This window comes from Lygodium microphyllum, chromosome 24 (genome assembly GCF_053477565.2).
Source record: "Lygodium microphyllum isolate KBCC chromosome 24, Lygodium_microphyllum_v1.1.10, whole genome shotgun sequence".
In the NCBI taxonomy this organism is placed as follows: Eukaryota; Viridiplantae; Streptophyta; class Polypodiopsida; order Schizaeales; family Lygodiaceae; genus Lygodium; species Lygodium microphyllum.
In genome coordinates this window covers 87,905,470-87,923,893 of record NC_141158.1, presented here as the reverse complement: position 1 = coordinate 87,923,893, position 18,424 = coordinate 87,905,470, and the positions used below count along the sequence as shown (strand labels likewise).

The following is an 18,424-nucleotide window of genomic DNA, read 5'->3' as shown; positions in this document are numbered from 1 at the left end:
CACATTGTCATCGCAAATGCGTCTCCACTGCAGTGTCTGACACTCCTATCTGAGCACCGACCAAGGCACTTCAAAAACCTTATTTTTCCAATACTCCGCATCATCGGTGCCGTGGGATTCTTCTCTCTTTCTTCCAGCCATTGTTTCCCTAGCCGGCTTCCCATGCCAATTACCTCTTCCACTACTTTAAGGGGAAGGACTCTGCACAGGCCGTTGGGGAGATGGAAGCGGAAGTCAAAAGGCTATTTCTCTTTTTCTTGTCCCTCCCATACTACGAGTTGAGCATGGAAGCTGGCCGGCAGGTCACCTAGGCATGCTAGAAGAGGTGCGGACAGCTGTGCCATTGGTTTGGCCCTCAATCTCTATCTGGCTTCTTCCACCGTTTTCTTTCTCTTTTCCCTCAGGGCGATTTTTCTTTCCGCGAATATTGACTACTGCTATTCTTCAAGGTGGGGTGAAGGGGATTGTGGGATCACTTCTTCTTCGAATCTGCCCATGTCAAATTGCCATTCAGCTTCACCCCTTGGGCGATCTTCTTAATGTGCCTCCTCTACAAACCCTAGTGCATCAATCTCCTGGGGGGTTAGGCTGGCCAACAACAAGCACTTGTGCTGTTCCTCAAGGCTTACCCCAGCTGCAACGATTTGTGGTGGCATGTGTAGCCCTACTTGCAGAGCTCTGCATGCCATGCTCAGCTTCTTCTTTACCACCTCAAGGGACTCCCCTTCCTCCCTGTGAGTGGCATCCATCAGGGTATTCAAGAAAGCTCGTTGTTGAGTATTGAATCCCACTTGGGCAGCCTCTGCTCTGCTTTCTACTAGGATTTTCTCTTTTTCCACGAGAGCCAGGTGACGTGCCAAGGTCTTCACTTTTCGTTTATTTTGCCTTGTCCATTCTTCGGCTCTCTTTTTCATATCTTCCATACTTTCTCATTGTCTTTGTACCAGGGCCATGAGTCTCTACTCCTGGTCTTCCAATTCCCTGCTCATTCTCTCCTGCTCGTTTCTTCGGCTCAACTTTTCAGTCATGGTTTCCATCTCTCTGCGGTGTTACTCCTCTTCTTGCTTCCTCTCTTCTTCCCTTGTGGCAAACTCTTCCATGCCTTATTCGATCCGATCTGTTTTTGCTGCCAATTCCTCATGTTGCATGATTAAAAGCTCATGTTCTCTCTGCATTTTCACTAGCTCTTGAGTTTCATCTTCGAGTTGTTGCTGCCAACTTTCCTCCCTATCATCTTTGGCATTTAGTTCTTGTTTTAGCTCAAACATGTTATTTTGTTGCGTAGCTATTTGCCTCATCTTTTCAAGCTAGAAGGTTGCCACCGACTCCTTTTCTGCTTCCAACTCAGCCACCTCTATCTTTATTTCCTCCATTGCCTTTTCTAGTTGAGAGAGCAGTTCATCAACATACTCATCATAGTTTGCTAGTGGTGTCATAATAGCAGATATTGGAGTGGTTGAAGCCTCCACCTTTTGGCATTTCGGATCCTGCCTAGACTCGGCATCTGTGGCCATTATTTTTTGCTCGGTGGCTTTAGTCTCCACACTCTTTCCTTGGGCCAGTTCCTTATTAATGAAGTAATGCATCCAGGCCACAAAATTGTTTACGTCTACGCTGGCCGGGATGCTTAGAGTGAGAGTGGTTGCTTTGCTAGTGGGCACCAAGAGGGGTGGAATGGGATGAATGGGAGCCTTGCCTTTGCCTTCAATGACCACAAGCAATATGACTTTGGGTACCTGAGTGCTTGAGCCAGGTCCCTCATCCTTGGGCGAACTTAAAGCCCCTAGGTTATCGAGTTTGCTTTGTTGTTCTATGGATCGGTGAGTTGCTTCGGCCATGTCTTCCTCCTCCTTTCTCCTCAACTCTGCCTCCTTTTCCACAGCTTTTCTCTCTCTCTCTCTCTTTCTCTATTTTCCTTGATTCTTCTGCCAGCTTTTTAGCTTCTTCCTTCTCTTTCTTCTTCCTTTCTTCAACCTCTCTTAGGAATTCCCTTTTGGCTCTCTCTAGCTCTTCTTTTTCCTTCTTCCTGCCCTCATCCTGTTTCTTCTTCTGAGATATCTTTTTAGTGGGCTTCTTTGTTTTTTTCCTTCTGGATTGAGCCTCCTGATCCTCCTTCTCTATTGTCTCAGTTTCTGTCCTATCACTCAATGGCTCTTTCTCCTACTGGATCAGCAACCTATCTGGAGTCTCATCTGCTCCTTCTTCTCCTTGCTGAGCTTCTTTCACAACCTCCTGGATGATGGCTGTCAACACACTTCTATATCCGATGAAGGAGGCTTTCGAGGAAGGTCTCTTCCTCTCGGTACTTTTAGAGGCTAGAGACTCTCTGTCTGCTTGTCTGCTTTGCCTAGCGCTAGTGCTTTGCCTGCTTGGTCTATGGTCTTGCGCACCTAGTCATTTCAATCTACCTCATCCAAGGTGTGGGCTACCACATTCTCCAACATAGCCACACTGATTCGGTGCATGAGAGAGTTATAGCGCTAGCTAAAGAAGAGTGAGTGCACCAACTTTGCCTACATGTGAGCTTCAACATCAGGGATATCCTATATGTTGATGTCGTCGTTTTTCAAAAAATCCTCCCTTTTCATCTTTAGCATAGCATACACATCTCTCTTATGTTTCTTCTCCACCTTAGGTTCCAAACCTAGTGCCTTCTCCACCAAGGTGTGGTTCAATGGCACCTGCACATATTTAGTATTCTCCCCTCTTTCCACATTCACTCTTCTGCATTCTTAATCAGGGTTGTACGTTCTCAAAAATTCCACACACTTTGTGTGATCAGGCTCCTGTGCAAAATTCTATAGGTACTTCGAGAGGTTACACTGTTTCACCACTCTCCTTGCAGCCTCCTCCTTGGCTACCACCTTCTCAAGGTTGTGGATACTGCGAAATTTTAGCTGATCATAAGCACAGTTTTCTAAGCTGATATCGTACTATGTCCTCTCCTCCTCGATGAAAGGGAGTCAGTGAGAGCACGATCTTGCTGCGACATCTTTCGTTCCTGTCATGGACCATCATTCCCATTAGTGCTTCCAACATAGTTATTTGCTGAAAAGAAAGACTTCATGCTTGTTGAATGAAAACCTTTATGCTCCAACATAAACTTCCTTTTTATACTTTTCACCTTTTATTTCAAAAATTTTGTAACTCTTTTCCTCAATCACAAGTTAACATGTTTCTTTTCTTTCTGCATTTAAGTGTAGACTGAGGTTTTCCCAGCGGTGTGTTTTTTCTTATGTGTTTCTGCATTTGCTTGATTTTGATTGGTTCTAATTTGACTCACCTTACCCCCTCCCCTTTCGGATTTGAGAAGAATCCTTCCTAGGACTGAAGGCTAGCGGGCCAAGGGCATTCAGTGTGCAGGTTGAGTGTTTACTTTCATATGAGCTCAGCATAGAAGTCTGGATTGTACTCCAACTGAGCTTCGGGGTCCAAATCAAAGGGTCGGGAGCCTATGTGTGTGATGTAAGTAAGGACATCTATTAGGAAGTCACTAGAATCGATATGGCTAGCAATATGTAGCTCTTCCTCGGTTAGGAGGCGATCAAGGTAAGGGTGTCCTTTGATGTGCTCTTCCATGAGTCGGCCACAAATAGTTGTTAACACTCTATATGAAGTTGGAGCAGTTGGGTCATACTCCAACGTCTTGATTGCACATCGCTACTCAGCATTGGTCATTATTTGGCATCCTTTGAATTCCCATTGCAATTGAAGAGTGTACCAGTTTCGTAAGAATAGGGATCCGGTCTCAACAAGTTGTTTTAACTCCTCGATTTCTTGGTTAGTGATAGTAGAAGTAACTCGCTTATTGTATGACGTGATGAGACGTTGTTTGATGACTTGCTCTTTAGATATCTCAGTGATGTTGAGCAAATATGCAGCTAAGTGGGGTGCTTTGACGAATGAGAATTCGAATGTGTTCTATGAACAAGGCATTGTATGAACTTTGGTTGCAAAGGGCTCTTTGCAACAGGTCCAAATCCAAGTGGTCGTAGCTCAGAGCCAACGACATGAATGTGGCATCTAAGTGTCGTAGGCAAGAAATCATGTCATCCCCTGTGTCGAAGACTGGAGAGTCTAAGGCCTGTGGGGTGGTTGGGGTTTGACAAAACTGGAGAGTCTGGTAGTAGATGGTTGCGATTTTGGTTGTTCTTGAGATTGCGGTTGGGTCCTTTGCACAATTGGACTACTAATGGAGTACTACTACTTGCGAATGCGACTACTTGAGTCTTAGTAGAGTTGTGTGGTACTGGTTTAGGAGTAGTAGGGTGAGATTTGGGCTGATAGACTTGGTCGGTCTTCGTGGGCATAATCAATATCGACTCCACAGGCTTGGTGTCTCGAGGCTTATACAGCTCTCGGTCTTGACACGTTGTATGGCTAGGTATGGTTAAGCGTGAGAGCGGTGTTTGATCAGTGCCTTTGGTTGTTTTAGTCTTAGGGATCCATGTCCAGGCATTACCCTCATAATAGCCTTGCACTTGCAATAGGGTCTTAGGAACCCATCACAGCTTGACCATGCGTCGCTATCTGTAGCTTTGTCTTGGGTTTTGAGGTTGCATTCTTAGCTTTGCAAAGACGTGGATGATTGCTCATTAGGGGCAAGCTTTGATGTTTAGATACCTATCTGAACTTAGGTTCATGGGCGTTGGTGTTGGCGAGTTGTAACGAGTCACAACCCCCCTCCTTACACTTGGCTGCAGGTGTTTCCACCGGTGGCTTTGCAAATTTCGTAGGAGTCGCACAGTCCTTGCTGAAAGCTGCCACCATGCGAACATTGCCAATGGCTAGGTGGATACGCTGCGACTCATAATCGACATTGCAGTGAGCTTGCTTTTTCAAGGTTCCAACCTAGCAGCGACTCCGTGCTTGCATCCTTAGTGTTTGGCAACACATAAAAGATCATTGGTATGCTCTCAGACTTGATAGAAACTGTGGCCCTACACTTCCCTAGAAGTAGATACGACCAGCTCCCATATGGGCTTAGTTTGGCAGTAGTGGGCTATAATTGTGGTTTACCAATGTGGGTCCAACGATCGTGGGTTAAGACATTGAAGTCTGCTCTCTCATTGATCAAGGTGTTGAAAGTGCATATCTAGTTGGCAGTGACCGTGATGCAGAGGTAAGTAGGTTCAACGGCTTCCTCATCTTCATCATCAATCTCCATGATTGTGGCTACTCGTACCTTGACAAAGGGTTCGAACATTGGTGAATCATGCAGAGGATGCGTGGGAGGGTAGTACTTCTTAATGCAAGTGCCATTGAAGAAACCTATGCCCTCGTCTTCTAGAGTCTCGAGTTCGACATTACTAGTTCGGTTTATAGCACGAACCTTGAAAGGCCCTAGACCTTTAAACTTCAATTTCTATTTATGCCTAAATGAAGTACAAGAGCACTAGGTCTCCATATTCAAAGTCGCGCTGCTTGACATGCTTGTCAAACCAGCTTTTGTGTCATGCTTTCTCGCATATGAGCTCCTGGGTAGCTAGAAGTTGAGTTTTCGAGAGGCGTTCGAGTTCAGCTAGACATTCCGTCCATGCCTCATTCCCTTTCCATCGTTCATGAAGTGCGATCCTCAAGCTAGGAACAAAGAACTCTATAGGTAGAATTGCCTCAGTTCCATAGGTCAACCTAAAAGGTGTTTGGCCTACAGCCGTTTTATAGACTGTGTGGTAAGCCCACAAGGCTGCCATCAACTTGTTATCCCAATCACTACGCGAAGCAGAGACTACTTTGGTCAGGACGTTTACTAGGATTTTGTTTGTGGATTCCACCTATTCTTTTGCCTAAGGGTAGTATGCCGAGGATTTTCAATGGATAATTAGAAAGGTGGATAGAAGATGTGTAATCGCTTCATTAATGAAGTGTGTGCCTAGTCGCTAGCCAATTCGATGGGGTAGCCAAATCGTGAGATTACTTGCTCCCACAAGAACTTGGCAATCGTCATAGCATAATTCTTTCTTGTAGCTCTTGCTTTCACCCACTTCGTTAGATAGTCAGTGGCGACAATGATGTACTTGGCTTGCGAGTATTGTGCCGTAGGACCAATGGGTTCTATGAAGTTAATTTCCCATTTTTCAAAGGATTGTCATGCAATTATTGGGGTTAGCTCCATCTTATCCTTGCGAATCGGGACCTTTCTCCATTGACACTCATCACAGTGCTTGACAAATCGTGCCACATTGCAAAAAAGCGTGGGCCACCACATTTGAGACTGCAACACCTTACGGGCTGTCATATCTCCGCTAAAGCGTCCTCCAGTGATTCCATAGTGCGCCTCTGAGAGCGCATCGTGCATCTCATGCTCGCATATGCATCTATGCAACAATCCATCTTGCCCTAGCCTATATAGCTAGCCTGCTATCAATTGATAGGGTTGGAGCTTAAGGATGAGTCGCCTAAGTCGGGCTTTCTCTATGGATCGTTCAGGAAATCCATGCTCAAGCACTTGGACTATGTTGTCTATCCAATATGGCATCAAGTCGGCTCGAAATAAATCTCTCTCACTAGATAGGCTAAACAAGTGCCTTACCGGCAATGCCTTGCCCAACGGCCTCCCCCGTGGGAATGCATGACATGTGGTCTTAGTCATGTAGTGCTACTTTCCTTTTCATACAACCACAGAAAAGTCAAATTCTAAAGTAGAAGGATCCATCGAGCTATGCATCTTGTAGCACAAGGTTTGTTTACTAAATATAACAAAGCTTGATGGTCCACAAGGAAAGTGAAAGGCGTAGCTAGTAAATAATGCCAAAATTTCTTCACAGCAAATACCATGGCCAGACCTTCACTTTTTGTTGTCGAGTTGTTCATCTCAGTCTTAGTGAGTTGTCAACTAGCAAAGCTCACTGGATAGTCGAGATTGTGTTTGCCAGCTTGGAACAACATTGCCCCCACAACGAATTTCGAAGCATCAATATGCATGTGGAAAGTAATAGACCAATTTGGGGCTCGTAGAATCGGTGCTGTCGTCAAAGCCTTTTTCAAGTCCTCATAAGCGCATTGGCATTCTTCAGTCCATTCGAATGCAATCAACAGTTTGTACAAAGGTCTAGTAATCAATGCATAATTCAGCACAAACCGTCGATAATACCCCGTATGACTTAAGAAGCATTGGACTCCCTTATAGTTGGTTGGGGGTGGAAGATCAACGATGACCCTGACTTTCGAAAAGTTCGTGGCAATGCCTTTTTTCGACACCACGTGTCCTAGGATACATCCGTGCTTTACCCAAAACTAGCACTTTAAGGGATTCAGAGAGAGGCGATATAGGCAATACCATTCAAAGACTACTCAGAGTTTGTCCAAGTGTTCTCTCCAGGTCAAGTGAACACACAAGTCATCTACGAAGACTTCTAACTCTTTCTTGAGTATGTCTTTAAATATAGTGCACATAAGTCATTGAAAGGTGGATGGAGTGTTAGTCAACCCGAAGGGCATGATTGTGTAGGCAAAGACCCCCCATTCAGTGGCAAATGTAGTCTTATGTCGATCGCCAAGATGCACCTGCACCCGATTGTACCCAGAGCCGCCGTCTAGAAAATTGTAGGCCTCTTTGCCTGCCACTCTCTCGAGCATGCACTCAGTGTACTGCAATGGGTAGTTGTCCCTCTTAGTGGCAGCGTTCACCTTCTTGTAATTGACGCACACTCTAATCTTTTTGTTTTTCTTCATTAAAATTACTATGGGTGACACCCAATCTGTATGCTCAATTTTGTAGATGAATCCCACTCTCATCAGCTTATCAATATCTTCCTTGACCACATGAGTGTGTTTTGGATTCATAGGGCACGATCGCTGCTTGACCGGCGTTGCGTCTAGCATCATGGGTATGTTATGAGACACTACACTCAGATCTACCCCCTTAAGCTCTTCTAAGGACCAAGCAAATACATCTATATACACTCGCAAGAGAGCAACGAGACTTGTCTCCTCTTTCTCATTCAAGTCCTCGGCAATAAAGACAAGTCGAAATGTCTCCCCTTCCTGGGCTAGGTTCACCTCCTTGACTTTGGCAAGTCCCTCGATGGGTTCACTTGCTTGCCCTTGACATTTGGCACCCAGTAGGATCATTACCTTATCACCCTTCTTGAACCTTGTAAATCTCCTAGGGAGGTCCTGTGGTTTTCGTTGTTCATCTCCTTGTACGTCCTTAGGCTGTTTTGCCCTTTCTTCCTTTAACCGTTTGCACCTCAGGTGGACAAGTAGGTCCCCCTTGGTATGTCTAGTCTTGGAAGGCCTAGGTATTTCTGGGTTGCTCTCCAAACTCACTTTTGACTTAGAATCGAACTCCCTGTCTTCGTTGGAATAGATAGTCTCTCTTGGTGGTCGCAACTCACAGGGTGACTCTATTCTAAGTACTAGCGTGGCACTTGATTGGGTTAGGCCTGCTTGTGCAAAGTCTATGGCTCCTATTTGTTCCAACCAAGCGTGGTCACAATCCACGCACATGACCACTCGCTCTATCCTAAAGGCATTCTTTCTATGTGGCTTGGAGTCTGCTCGTATATGTTTTATCTCTCGTCCTTTAGTGTTGTACTCTATGATATCTATCTCACCCTCACTCTCATCACTAAAGGGGCGGCAATCTTCGTATTTGTCATTAGAAGCATTTTCATTCGACCACTCATCGTCTCCTAGGTCTTGGTATGTCTCGTGTCTTTGATCAGGGACTAGGGTCTAATTGTGCCTAAGGTTTAGGTCATGCACCCTGGTCCATTGTCACCTTGGTTCATCTAAGAGATCTTGGAGTGGCTTGAAATTAGTTGCTGGATTGCTAGCTAGCTTGCCGGTCAAATACTCTAAAATCTCCTGGAGTTCCCTCTTGTTGTTTGGCACTTTGAAAGTGAAAGGGTTGGGTCTTTTATGAAAATCTCCTACCATCATGTAGACCGGCATCGAGGGTGTACCCTTGGGCACTTGCTGTTCATTTTAATGGCCTGTTCGTACTCCTCATTGTTTGAGAATGACAGGTCGATGGTAGTAACGGCATGCATCCAATCTCGCTCATCTTTAGGATATGGGATATACTTAGTCAAGGGCCCATAAGATTTCTTGATTTGAGCATCACCCTTAAGCATTGCGAAAGTGGCGTCAAGGTCGACTGGTATAGTCTTCCAGGAGTCCATTTACACCCTTATGGCTTCTATTCTATTACCTAGGAAGATGAGACCATTCCCCCAATCTTTGATCACTATGGCATTGCGCATCCAAGGTCAGTCCAATAGGATATCGTAGTCCACTCCCTTCGTGACTATAAAGTCAATTGAGAATTGGACTCCTACAATTTTCACTGGCCAGTTTTTTAACACCCCGAATGACTTCACTTTCATTCCGTTAGCTAATGTGACATTGAACCTAGCAATCTCGACTGGGGGTTGCCAAAAGTCTGGAGCACTGCATGGCTTAGTACCCTAACTCCCGCCCTGTTTCTACAATCCCTTTCCTTGTTGTGTTGCCTAGGGCTAAGACCGATAAGACCGAATGCATCTTGGTGCCTTCCCAAAAGTATTAATGTGCAAGGACTTAGGCACGGAGTGCAACATCAAACTCGGTATTTGTGTCTCTGCATCACGTTCTTGTAGGTCTGCAACAGCTTGCCCTTGTGATCCTTCAATTCATTGCTTCAAGTCTTGCCATAGGGTCGGATGCTACATAAGCAGATCCCCCAAGCTTAGCGTCACAAGGGTGGTTACTAAAGTGGTGAGGAGGGCATTGGCTGCTCATCTTTCTCCTATTCCGAATTGATCAAGCCAATGGCCGTGACTAATTTGTTGGCCTTTAGTGTTACGGCTTTGCCTAAGCAGTACCACTTATGGTGCAATCACATCTCTCGACTTTGGTCATAAGGGGGTGAGACTGGCGTGCTTATGCTAGAGAGATCCTTGATCTCATCCTCTAAGATGGGCTCAGCATCTTTCAGGTGCTCTTGGGCCTCCTTTACCCACTCCTTCACCTTCTCGATAGCCTCTAGTTGGCGCTTCGGGTTGGGATACTTCTTGACCTTAGCACTTCCCTTCTTAGCTGTCTTTGGGGCTGATGTCTCCGCCTCAGAGTCAGTGACTTTCTTTCCAACAGGTAGCGTTGTGGCACTCTCAGTTTTGAGCATGACCTTAGCTTCGGGTCTCTTCTTCCTTCACCTACGGCTCTTCTTTCCTATCGAGAATGCGTCAAGATTACTAGGACCTAGCAGTGATATGCCAGCTTGCTTCATTTGCGCATGGGTCATGAGATGCAATGGGATAGGTGTAGGCTCCCCATGGATATTCTCAACACCGAACAGTCCCAATGGGACAAATGGCACATTGGCCGAACTCAAGGATGGTTTTCGCTTTGGACAGTCAACAAAGAGATGAGTGATTCTGCATTAAGGGACCATAGGTCAGCCTTGTCTCTATTTTGTTGCTTCCTTTCAGGGCACCATGATGAGATGTGTCCTGGGGTGACCGCAAGTCCAACACATGATGGGTTCTTGGGTCTACCCTCCTAGGCCTCTACCTCATCCCCTACCTAACGCCATCACCAGTACTGGTTAATAGTCCATAAGGACTGTGTTGCCCTTGTCATCGTGCAAGACATAGGGATATACGTAAGTTTCTTCCTCTGTTGGCTCTTCCACGTAGTGGATTGGAGCATTGCTCAGTGGATGGATCACATAAACACCAAGTGGTCTAGGTATCCCTATAGGATTTATGTCCAATCTAGGAATGGCCGGCTTAACGTCGTTTGGCATGGGAAGGGCCAATGGGGCTCCCCTTCCAAAGAATTGTTGCGGTCTATTCGCTAGGTAGGGTTGATCGTATGGTTGTGAGTACGGAAGACTTCTAGGAAATCTACAATGCGCAATGTCGTGACCAAACCTACTACAATTAGCGCAAGGTCGTGACCTGGGGTCCTGACACTCGACTAGTAAATGGTTTCCACCACAATACACACATTGGGCGCGTTGATCGTCTTAGCATCTCTTGCATCTTGGCCATTTCAATTTTCATGTCAACTAATTCATGGTTGGTGTCCGTGGCCTTTCCCTTATCTTGGGTACTCATGCCTGATCGCTTGTTGGATACTGAAGCTCTCTCTGAACTTCTAGAGTTGGTCTCTTCTTGGTTCGAGTTCCTAGAACTCCTCTCCTTTAGCTGGTCGTCTACTCGAATGGCTTCTTCGAACACCCTAGATAGAACGTCTCGCTGCAAGCTCAAGTTGCCTGCCAAGGCTTTATAAAGCTCCCCATTTCGTATTCCACTGATGAATACCGTCAATGCTACTCTTTCGGTTGGTCGTTCGCCCATCACGATTCTCTTGAAGAGACTCCTCATGTGGGTTACATAGTCGTGGATGTCCTCCTTTTATTTCTACTTTGCATTCATAAGTCATACTAGCAAGTTATCAGAGTATCCAGGCGCTTGGAAAATCTCTTGATGAAGAGGTTTTTGAGCCATTGAAGTTCGCTAGCTCTGCGGCATCTAAACTTGTGTACCAAGTCCAACCCTTGTCGCCTAAACAAAGCCCGAATGCTTGAGAGAGCTCAGATCATTGGCCTCACAGACCTGCTCGAACTACTCTATGAGACTGTATGGACTGTCATGGGGTTGGTACTTATCAACCTCCTTAGTGACAATTGGTATCTTAGGCTGACTCTCGTAGCCTTGGTTCACCCCCAACCCCGCTAGTAGTGTCGTTGCTAACGCTGCAGCACTCTACTCTACTCTGTGTGGTCTAGTAACCACCTCGTGAGAACAAATCTTCTTCTAGTACTCTCTCATGGTCAGTTCCATTCCTGCTTGCTAGGTTGGATCTCTCGCATCTCTACGTTTTACCTTAGGCTCCTAGTCTACTGGCCTTGGTTGTATTCCACTATGCCTTGTAGTGCTTTGTGTGCTAGCTTCTTTTCCTCCTCTAGGTCAGCTATGATGGCTTCTATCGTTCTATTGCGGTGTTCATATCGAGCGTGAGAATCATAGCTATTCACCAACTGCTGAATCACTTCTGGGAAAACTCCTAAGTCAAGTTCCTTGTTCTGCAAGTAGTCTCAGCTCTCTTATGACATGGTTGTGTTCTCGTGCTGCACCAAGCTATCGATAAGGTTAAGCAGGTCAGGTGGCTCCATGTCTCTATCGCTATGCTAGGCTCCAATTGGCCGTCTATGTCTTGGGATCTTCTCCTATTGGTGGGTTCCTTTAGGTTCTTTTATTTGAGTGAGTTCCTTAATTATTGCATACAATCCTCAAATTACCTCCACTCAGCGTGTGCGTGTATGTGCTCTTTCCATACACATGTGCTCAATTAGGCTTTTGGTTGTTCTTAGGTGTACTTCAAGTGCTAGAAATCAAGGTGAGTGCAAAGAACAAGTGTCTAAGCGGCTTACGCACTCTCATCTCATCTTAGGCGTGAGGCTTGTCCAATCAATTTCTGGCCATCTTGATAAGTTTTAGGGTTCCTTACTGCATATCTTCCTCGTTTTAGGTTTTTTTTGGGGTTTGTGACTCCATTGGATGCCGTCACGGTGTTGATTCTCTCAACAACCCGCTCAGGTTTCTAAGCAATTGCGTCTTGCAAATTCGCCTACTCCTTGTGCCAGAATTGAGCTCTGGGCATCATGATGGCTCACAAGTTTGCGTGGTTGCTAGCTGGGTCTCGTGCAATTCTCCAAAAAATTTGCAAAAATTTGACTTGGCCGCCTAACTTGTCCGAATTGTAGGGGCCAAGTGATGGACTCGAACGGGCCGAGGGTTGAGCAGGATCAGTGGCCAAATTTGCAGCTCGGACAGCCAAATGGATGTGGCCGAGGGCCGAGTCAGGTTTTTGGGCCAAGTCGATCATTCGGATGGGCCGAGTGGAAATGGTTGAGAAGTTTGGGCTGAACCAAGTTGGCCGAGGGCCGAATGGTATACTCAGATTTAAAAGTATTGGCCAAGCTGTCCATTCGGATGGGCCAAATCGGCCACATGCAAGAAGGCAGAGGGCCGATTCTGGGACTCGGCCTAGGACCAAGCCACTCAGACGGGCCGAGTCATGCGCAATGATGGTAGTGTCGAGTATGATTTCGTTAAATCTAGCGATCCAAGCACTCACGAGGCACACACGCTTTCAGATCACAACCAAGATATAGAAGGAAATGTATTTGACATGTGTGAAGAACTCCCCGATGGCAAGATCGAATCGAATCACCAATGGAAGCTCTCTCTCTCTCTCTCTCTCTCTCTCTCTCTCTCAATGCTCGGGTGAAAAATGAGCTCTTTTATGGTCTCCTGGCCCTTAAACCCCCTCCCCGGCTAGGTTTTGCTATCCCCAATCACTCACTTGTTGAGATTAATCATCTCAACCACTCTTTTTACCCATTTACCACGATTTGTGCCATGTTTTGCCCTGTTTTGCAGCAATAAACCCTATGCTTTTCCAATCCAATTTCTTAATCCTAACCTACGCAAAATGTAATAAGATTTAAAAGCAAATAACTGAAATGATTTTCCCTTCTTTTCCAATCATCAAACAACCAAAATAACCAAAATACTTACTTGTATCAAATATAAAAACCCCCAAGATTCATACCTGTCTCAAGCTCCGTTTCGAGGATGAATCCCTTACTTCGATGCTCGATATGAGGTGCGCAAGTGCTCAAGCTTGAATCTGTTGTCCCGCGACAACGAAACCAAAATGTAGAGAAAGCTCACACTTAGCCACCACCAAGACCCACAGACCACCTATTGCTTCAAGCATTTCAAGCGAGCTCTAACGGCTATCTCTCACCTAGCCGACGTGCCTTTGAACCTACAAGTGTAGTGAGCTTACCTCGATGCCGAAATGAGTTGTCTCCTCCCTTGCACATGCCGGTAGCTCCACGATCCTAGATGTTAGCTCAAGCATCCTCAAGCCTCTTCCCATGAGCTCCATCTGCCATAGCTGTGCGCGCGCAAGAGAAGAGAAGAGAAGAGAAGAGAAGAAGAGAAGAGGAGATGGTGAAGAGCTTCTCCCTCTTGATCCCTCACACTCTCACACTCCCTCTCTCAAGAGCTTACACACAAGCAAGGTGAAGAGAAGAATAGAATAAGAGAGGACTCTTGTTAGCCACACACCAAAGAATGAGCTTCCATTCACTTTTTGAACTTTATATACAAGCCCTAATATCCCATGGGCACCCATCCCTTTTTACATGACCGGTCGTTGTGGCAAGGTCCTTTTTCCTATTTCCCTCTTCTTGCCTCATGCCTCAAGCCTACACCCGTCTATTCTTTTACAAATGGCACAAGAGGGAGCCTAGCGCTCTTTTACAAGAGTTTTTTGAGATGCCTTCCATTTAAAATTGCACTTTTTGCCTCAGCTTAGCTTTAGGGGCCGCCTCTATGCCTTTGCTCTTTTTCTGTCCTTTTTTCGCTCTTTGCTTCATATTTCCACCATCTCGAATTGAGGCTAACAAGTACAATTGACCATATATAAATATACATACTAGCACACATGCCGCAAACATACATAGCTTACTATCCAAGGTTAGATCACAACTTTTCTACCTCGAACTCTCATCAACCTAATTCCAACATTTGCTTTGTTCTCTCATGCCCTTGCAAATCCTTTTTTTGGCTTTTGTTGTGATATTTTGCTTTATTGACTAGGTAGATACTTGTGATTATCTCACCTTATTTACACACACACACACACACACACACACACACACTCTCTCTCTCTCTCTCTCTCTCTCTCTCTCTCTCTCTACAAAGGATTTGTTTATATAGTTGCATTTTTGAATCAGGCCTCAAGTTTTCTTTTGAAATGTAGAGTGTTTGTAACAATGGTTTCTTAAATTGTTGCAACTATCAACTATATTTCCTATAGATTCTTAATACATAAGCAAATTATTGTTTTCAAGTATGCTAGCTTACTTGGTGACTTAGGGTTTTCTATTTTTCCTATGTGCTTATAGGTCATTGCATTCATTCTTGAGGTTTTCTATTTTTCCTTACATGCAACATTTGTTCTATGATTGAAGTTGATTTGTTGGTTTTTAATATTTGATTGGCCAAATGTGGGAAGAATACAAAACAAAGTAATTATCGTAGTTCACACTTACCACTCATAACATATTTTAGTATTAGAGTTCCCACGATTGCCTATTGCAATCACATGGAGCCTTTCCTTGTCCTTGTGCTTTTATCAAGATATGGTGCCAAATTGAGTCTTTTCAAAAGTCATCGGTATATAGTGCCTCTTTTGTATCTTAACAATACAAAACATTTAGTTAGGCAAACATTTGCAACATTCTTTACACCTTATTAACCTTTTAGTAATAATAGACATATACCTACATGAATGCATACACATATACACATGTTTGTATATAATTACCTTGATTGTGTCTCACTTTCATGCACAAGTGTCACATATATGTCTACACCTTTCTTTTTTGGTTGACACTTAAGACTTTTCTAAAAGTATTATTTTGAATATATTTTCGACCATCAAATTTATCCATAGGTTATCCAAATGCTATGCAAGATTATATATGTATTATTGGCTAATCCATATTACTTTATTTCACCTCTTCATAACTTTCAAAGCCTACCCTTGTGATTTTCATCACCTTGTTTTGAAAGCTTTTTGCTTGAATTTTCTTGTTATTTTGTCGATTGTTAGATAGGATGGTTACAATAAGTCCTCTTTTCACTTAGTACCATATATGCAAGGCCTTATTTTGTCTTTTGTTAGTGTCACCCCTTTAGGACATATGCTTATACAAAGGTGTAGTGACTTGATGAGGTAACTTTTGTTTTATTGCATTTGTGACAAGGTGTATGTCCCAAAAAAATTACCCATTGTTAACTTCAGCTCAATGGTCCACTTAGCCTTGAAATGTGTGGATATTTTGAGAAAGAAGAGTTGATTCAGGAGAATTAAAGAAAAAGGTTGCTCTTGTGCACGATATATATATAGGGAAATGCTCTTGTGCACGATAGTGTGTGCTTGTTTCACCTATGTTTTCATATTGTACTTTCCTATGTTATTTGGTACTTCTGCATTTATAATAGTATCATAACTCTTATTCACATGGATTTTGATAATTGAAGGTTCATAAATTGATCTCAATACACATGATAAAATTGGTTGCCTTGCTAGCATAAACACGTGTACTAGCATGTGAAGAGACACTTAACTAAATGATTCTATTCTCACTTGAAAATAATTTGTGGGGTGAAGGTGATGTCACTTAGAAGCATGTGTAAGAAAAATGGTTGTGTAGATGTGAGCAAATACCCACACATACAAACCTTCATTAGTATACTAAGGCCCTAATGGAGGAACTTGGCTTAAATCCTAATCTCTAGCAACAAGTAGAGGTTGCCATGTAGCTTAGGTTGACAACTTCACAACATGTTTGTGTGTGCCATCATTCATCCAAACAGTGCTCTAAAAAAACTTATTCACTAGCCCTTCATTTTGAGGGTGAGTTGATTAAGGCTGGGTTCAGACGGGGGCGGCAACACTACAAAACATGACCAACCTTTTGCCTCCTTTGTGTGAACAGTGAAACTAGAGGCACAGTGTGCTATCAGAAGGTAAAGAGATGTTTTTTATTAGTTCCAAGGCTCTTTTGAGGGGGAGAGGTCGGTAGAAAGAGGATGGGTCTAGCGGAAAGAGGTGGGAAGTCTCAACCATTTGGGAGATGCCACATCAAAAGCACGCCCCTTTGATATATCTGTGCTGCTGCTTGTTTGAACCCAGCCTAAGTCACTTAGAGCTGATTAAATGTACACCCTTCCTTTTGTTGCAAAGGAATGAAAGTTTAAAGAATAACATAGGCCCTTTTTCCTTTTTTGTAATTAAATGGCTACCTCATGGATTCAACTCTCTCTCTCTCTCTCTCTCTCTCCAAAAAAAGAGGTATGACAAGGCCCTCCACTCATCTATTATCAAAGGCTCTCCTTTAGCCTAAGGGCTGTATGACACATGGTAGGTAGTTCTCATTCTCTCAAACAAGGAGAGCTTCGACATCATGCGATATCCAAAGGTCACAAGCTTGCTTGCTAGATTTTGATATGATCATAAGCATATAACTATGACAATGCTTCAACATAGCTTAGGCAAGGTCAGAGAGTGCACATGACCTTGAATTTGACAGATGGGGAATGTTGGCAAATGTGGGTGGGAAACTTATGTGCTCAGCTCCACACACACACACACACACACACACTCCTCTCTCTCTCTCTCTCTCTACACGTCCTGGCCCAAATGTATGGCATGACCATAGCCACTCTTTTGGCTCAATGTATCCACATATGGCCGGCCGCATAACTCTTGGTCATGTGAAGACATCGAGAATATGATCATGAAGTCTGCCATCGGGATGCATCCGATATGCATGCCCGGCTCGCTCCTTCCTCGCCACCAGGCCTCAGCAATCGCGCCTCTTTCTGTCGTTGCCTCTTCTTCTCCATCATCATCCTCATCGCGGCCATCGGTAGTTGCTGTGGCCCCGCCTCCTCCCGCCTACGATTACATCGCAGAGACGCGCCTCGAGACCCTGCGCATCGTGTCCCACGACTATCCCGAGCTCCTGGACCTGGCCCGTGACGGCACCCTGGTCGCTGTCGAGCGCCGTCGGGACTACGCTGAGCGCCGCCGCGATGGCTTCGTCGAGCCGCGGATCGTGTTGCTCGTTGGAACCTCCCATATGTCCAAGGTATCAGCATTGCACGTGCAGCGTGTCGTGGAGGCCGTACAGCCTGACAACGTGGTTGTGGAGCTCTGTCGAAGCCGGTAAGCCAATAATGTGTCAACAGTTTTATCCACTAACCAGTAGGCAGCTTTGGCCACGTATCACATCGATGCTGGGACGAGCGAGTTGAATAGTAATTGTTAAAATAGCTTAAGCATATCACCAATGCTAATGTGCTTTTGATTGTTCAATAAAATAAGGCTTATTCTCTTAATGGCAATATTATGACATCTGGTGCTTTGTGTGACAAACTACCCAAGATAGATGTGAGCTGCAGATGTCTTGTATTCAATAAATGTTTCGATGAAGGAGTTGGATGTAGTGGTTGTCAGAATAGCTTAAGCATGTCACCAATGCAAGAGTGTTTTGGATTGTTAAGTACAATCAAGGCTTATTCTCTTAATGGCAAGATTATGACATTTGGTGCTTTGTGACAAAATACCATAGATAGATGCGAGCTGCAGATGCCTTGAGTAAACATTCACATCATATCCTAGTCTATTAGATTTTGGACAAACACACACAAATTAGAGGAAGAATTAAGAACTGAGCTGGTTCCAAAAGATTGCTGGCTCTAGTACTGTGACTGTTTGTGTGTTATTGATGCAAGAGAGCTCAAGTATACTCCCCTTTAGGAGCCACATAATGTGCTTTGACTTATGTCCTAATCACATGGCTGCCTCGTAGACGGGCGTTTGGTCTGAGTTGGCATCACATGTT

General features: G+C 44.5%; 1 protein-coding gene across 4 annotated transcripts in view; it reads left to right on the top strand.

Moving 5' to 3' along the window:
* The first annotated feature begins 17,243 nt into the window (after positions 1-17,243).
* The window catches only part of LOC148015333 (uncharacterized), a 67,170-nt gene continuing 65,989 nt past the window's right edge, over positions 17,244-18,424 (top strand). For 3 of the 4 annotated variants that reach the window (XM_087664895.1, XM_087664894.1, XM_087664896.1), the window contains exon 1: positions 17,244-17,745. In XM_087664895.1, coding sequence (XP_087521021.1) covers positions 17,309-17,745 — 437 coding nt within the window. In that variant the 5' untranslated portion in view covers positions 17,244-17,308. The remainder of the gene's footprint in view (positions 17,746-18,424) is intronic. The other variant, XM_087664893.1, reaches the window with a different exon arrangement.